This window comes from Zeus faber (assembly GCF_960531495.2).
Source record: "Zeus faber genome assembly, chromosome: 2".
Lineage (NCBI taxonomy): Eukaryota > Metazoa > Chordata > Actinopteri > Zeiformes > Zeidae > Zeus > Zeus faber.
This window is the reverse complement of record NC_137189.1, coordinates 7216461-7221460: the sequence shown is the minus strand read 5'-3', so window position 1 is coordinate 7221460 and position 5000 is coordinate 7216461. Positions and strand designations below refer to the sequence as shown.

At 42.8% G+C, this 5000-nt stretch overlaps 1 protein-coding gene across 2 annotated transcripts in view; it reads left to right on the top strand.

Annotated features, from left to right (window-relative positions):
- runx2b (RUNX family transcription factor 2b) overlaps window positions 1-5000 on the top strand; it is a gene marked incomplete at its 5' end in the record, with an annotated part of 46455 nt that overhangs the window by 20577 nt on the left and 20878 nt on the right. Inside the window, 2 exons of one of the 2 annotated variants that reach the window (XM_080022073.1) lie at window positions 2542-2804; window positions 4366-4522. In XM_080022073.1, the coding sequence (XP_079878199.1) occupies window positions 2542-2804; window positions 4366-4522 (420 nt within the window). Of the gene's footprint in view, window positions 1-2525; window positions 2805-4365; window positions 4523-5000 lie in introns of those variants that run through there. The other variant, XM_080022072.1, reaches the window with a different exon arrangement.

Sequence of the window (5000 nt, the reverse complement as noted above, 5' to 3'; positions counted from 1 at the left end):
GCCGGTGGCAGTGCTGGGTGCTGCAAGGGAGCAGACCTGGGCTGTGGAGGGAGAGGAGCGGTTGAGATGCTCGCTCCAAAAGGAGCTCAGAGAGGGTGGAGGATGCCCTCTACAGTAGACATGTGAGGGGCATGCAGCACTCAGGCTTGTTTGATCATCACATTCATACACGAGAAGTTAATGAAGAAAAAATATATTTATATTGCATTTGATATTTTGAGAAGTTGCTCATTATGTTAGATAACATAAGATAAGATAATACGGGGGTGGGGGGGGGGGGGGGTGTTACAGCAGAAGAATTTGACAGAACAGTGAAAAAAAAACAGAAAACAAAAACAGAAAATATGAAATAAAAATTAAATAAAATGATTGTACTCATATAAACACAAGTTGAAGGGGAGTGGAATTTTTTTTAAGGACCACTGAATAATAACAGTCTTACGTTACAATACGTGTATTGCGTATTGATTTCATTTTTCATTTTGCTGGCCAAACATAAGAGGTTTATTATTTCTTATTCGTGATTTTGACAATTCCATATCTTATCGATGAATGTTAGTGATTTCTTTTATTATTAATCACGGTATGAATATATTTACAATAAATTACAGATGAGATGGAGTGGAATGATAACGGTTTTTTCCCCCTTGAATGCACTTGAATTTGCCTCCAGGGATTAATAAGGTGTTATCTTATCTTAACAGTCATTTGGCAGAAAGGATAGTTTCATTTTATAATTACCCCCCTGGGAATAAATAGTGTTATTTTATATTACTTTGTTTTATCTTATTTTAGTCTTGAGGGGGAAAAAAAGCAATAATTTGGCATTAAGTGTGGTTCGCTTTATAATTCCTCCCGTAATTAATAAAGCGTTCTCTTATCTCATCTCAACTAATGTCAACTTTAAAAAACCCCGCGGTCCTTTGGCTGCAATTATATATATATTTTTATGTATATATAAAACAAGCTTTTCTGCGGTGTAGAAAAGGTGTGTATACCTGCACGACAGCTCTGCCACACCGAGTGAAACTCTATTCCACAAACTTCCCGCACACACCCACACACCCACGCACATACCCACACGCGCGCGTGCGCGCGCGCGCACACACACACACACACACACACACGCTCACACACGCACCCACCTCCACCTGGGTCCCGGCTCCCGATCCGGTCACGGTGACTCATTTGATGGCCCAATTCGGGCGACACGTGGGTGCGTGTAGACAGTAATGGGTTAATAAACCACTCGAATGTCAAAAGTAAGCGCCCGCGTGTGTGTGTGTGTGTGTGTGTGTGTGTCTGTGTGTGTGTGTTAGGAGGTGGGGAGGACAACCTGTGAGAGGAAAAAAAAAGTTTTGTTTGTTTTTTTGTTTGTTTTTATCTGGGGGGGGGGTTCCAGACGCGATCCGAGCCCCGTTCCCTTCGGAGGATCCCGAGTCCACGCACCACGTGTCGGAGCCGCATCAGCGCGCAATAATTGCTGAGCGCTCGCGCCGTCCGCAGCGTGTGTATCAACCACAAGAAGGGCTGAGGGGAACCCCTGGCTTCCCAAACACCGAGCCAGGGCTCCCAAAAAAACGAACCAAAAAAAACCCCGCTCTCCAGCCCTATTTTGTTTTCCCGCCTCCATTCTTTCATCTCACCGGCAATGATTTTTACTTTTGTTTTTTTTCCCTCCGTTCGTTTCGTCCGCCTTTTTTAACCCTATGCGCGCAACTCGCGGCCGCGGACCGAACGTGTGTATAATCGGTGGCGGCGGACTATAAATAGGACCTGCTCTAAGGTACTGTTAAAAAAAAAAAAAAAGAAGTGTTCGTACCTTTTTTTTTTTTTTTTTTTCCCAGCCCGCAGATTTTATTATTTTTTGTTCCTGTGCGCGTCGCCCGCGGGGCACTGAGGGAGCTTTTTCACTTCTCTGACACAAAGACTTCAATGACGCACCTGGAGCTTTGAGTGTTTCACCAAAGGGAGAAAGACAAAAAAAAAAAAAAAAAAATCTGCATCTGGGTTCACTCTGCGATTAAAAAAGCCCTCGCCGGGAGTTGTTTTTTTTTGCTTTCTTTTTTTTTTTTTTTTTGAATATTACATTCTTCATATCCTAATATGAACAACTAACTGCCTGTTTTTGTTTGTTTTTTTTTACTCTTTTTTTTTGAATTGTATGTCATTGGACGCACTGAGAACTCCGGCTCCGTCAAAACACACCGCCACGCGTTGACCGGACGGTGTTTTTCTAGCCGGAGCCTCTTTTTTCTATCACCCCCCCCCCCCCCCCCACTGGAAGCGTGTAGCCGGAGAGGGGCAGGGGTTTCGAAAATTCCCCCATTTTCCGTTGGCAGATGTGCTGAAGTCGAACGGCGGCGGCGGAGCTCCGAGCCTCCACTTGGAGCGGAGCGGAGAGAGAGAGAGAGAGAGAGAGAGAGGGAGGGAGGGAGAGAGAGAGAGAGAGAGAGAGAGAGAGAGCGACTCCTCTTGTTTGTCTTTCCCCCTCCGTCGCGCTCTAACCTCCGGGGCTTGTTGTGATGCGAATTCCCTTAGATCCCAGCGCCGGCCGGAGGTTCAGTCCGCCCACCGGTAGCCTGCAGCCGGTCCCGGGGAAGATGAACGACGGGAGCCCGCCGAGCGGACAGACGGACGCGTCGGCCGCGGTGCCCCGGCTGCGGCCGCACGAGAACCGCAGCATGGCCGAGATCATCGCGGACCACCCGGCCGAGCTGGTGCGCACCGATAGCCCCAACTTCCTCTGCTCGGTGCTGCCGTCCCACTGGAGGTGCAACAAGACGCTGCCCGTCGCCTTCAAGGTAATTCTTATAGGAATCTTTGTGTGTGTGTGTGTGTGTGTGTGTGTGTATTTTGTTTGTATAAAGTACTATAGGCTGCTTGGAATAATCACTATAAATAAATTCCCGAAACATGTCACGATCACACCGTTGAGCCAGGGTGGATTTCTTATTTTTTATTATTATTATTTTCTGAGTAATCATTATTATTTTTTTTATTTCTTCCTCCTATTCTTTATTTTTTCCGCCTGCTTGTTTATAGTCTGCACACCGCACGTTCATTTAAAAGGGGGGAATTGAAACGTGACAATTTCCGCACGTCTAATGCATTTGTAAACAATATAATAATATAGGAGCGATGTTGTTTACCTTGGGAAAAAAAACAAAACAGGACAACTCCATGAATGTAGGGCCTACGGTTATTGTGCAAGATAATTCCATACACAGCCCTGTCTAATCCCATCAGTGGATTTATAATGACATCATTTTCTGGTAATGATTTGTGAGGTAGCATTTATTAACAGTGATTTTCGTCTCGTTTAAATTGAAAACACAATGCGTTTATTTTTTTCAGACCAAATTTGATCAAGTTTGTTCTTTTTTGCCGCAGCAGCAGCAGTAGCAAATGTTAGGGGAAATGTTGGATCTCTGATAGTCCTTATATTTTAGTATTTACTATGCACATATACCTCGTTCGATATTTTAATTAAAAATGCATTTCGTGTCTGAACTTTGATAAAATCAAGGTGGCTTGATGATTCAATTCTACCAAGGTGCCTATTAATTATACTTAACAAATTTTAAGACATTTAATTTTAAGAACGGATCAAAGGGATTAATTCTTTGCAGCCGTAGCGCTGGCCCTAAAATCAAACATATCACTTTACGTGTTATTCAACTCTTATCGTTACACCTCTGTAATTATTTCACCTCTGCAGGCCCAATTATCTCCTTTCATCCACGTCCAACATAATGTACCGTAACACAAGGCCCATAGCTGCTTTTTTCATGACGTAGGCCACTATCATTTTCCAGTTTTGGTTTACAGATTTAAAAGTTTTAATTGATCATAATTACATTTGAAATGTCATTATTATGATGTTCTCTAATTAACATAACATGTGTTTATATGTCACCAAGCAAAGCTATTTTTCAGGAAGTGCATAGAAGTATACTTAGATATCAGCAAAATAAAATAAATTATAAGGAGGAAACCCAATCTACCACATGTGGTGTTATCAAAAGTCTTTGAATAAAATTGCAATCAAACAAAATAACATTCAAGTCTAGGCCTCTTGCCTGTTATTATATTTGTTATTTTACAATTATTTCTAGATTATCTAAACTATAGATTGTTTAAAAACTGCTTGTAGACTGTAGATCAGCTTTATATTTGAAAGAGACTGGATCTTAGAATCCTATTTTTTATCATTCCTTATAGTTCCTTACTTTTAATGAAATTTAGAATTTTGTGTAATTTTTAAAGTAACTTTTAAAATACATATTTGTACAGTTAATTCCCCCCGTATTCCAAAATTGTTAAACGCTGTTATTTGACCCTTGACATCCCGGTCACTTGCAGGTGGTGGCATTGGGGGACATTTCCGATGGCACGGTCGTCACGGTTATGGCGGGGAACGACGAGAATTATTCCGCCGAGCTGCGGAACGCCTCAGGGGTGATGAAGAACCAGGTGGCGCGCTTCAACGACCTGCGCTTCGTGGGTCGCAGTGGGAGAGGTGAGGCGCCGCACGTCGCACTCCACTGCTCGGCGGGGGCCATTAGCCTCGGTGGTGTGGATTAGTGGTCAGATTCCCAACGTGGTAACCACATAATTATCTCTCTCACCCCAGATTCAAACCCTTCCGTCCGTTTCCCAACGTCTGAGTGCTGATTCATATGGCTTCCTCAGTAATTCTCTTGAATTCTTTTTTTTACCATCTCTGGATCCTGATGATGTATTTTACTTTGGAACAAGCAAATATATTATCAGTTCTCATATATGGGATCTGTTTGCTGCAGGCCTGCAATCTCCTCTGAGTCCTGGTTTACCGTTTCTGAAATGCATCTGATAACGATATTCTATATCATTGTATCAGACAATCTTAAACTGGGGGTGAAAAAGAGTGGTTTTTTTTTTTTTTTCTTTTCCCAAGGTGCTTGTGTAACACTTACATTCACCTGGCATGAACTCACTCACTTCAGGCCTATTAACAC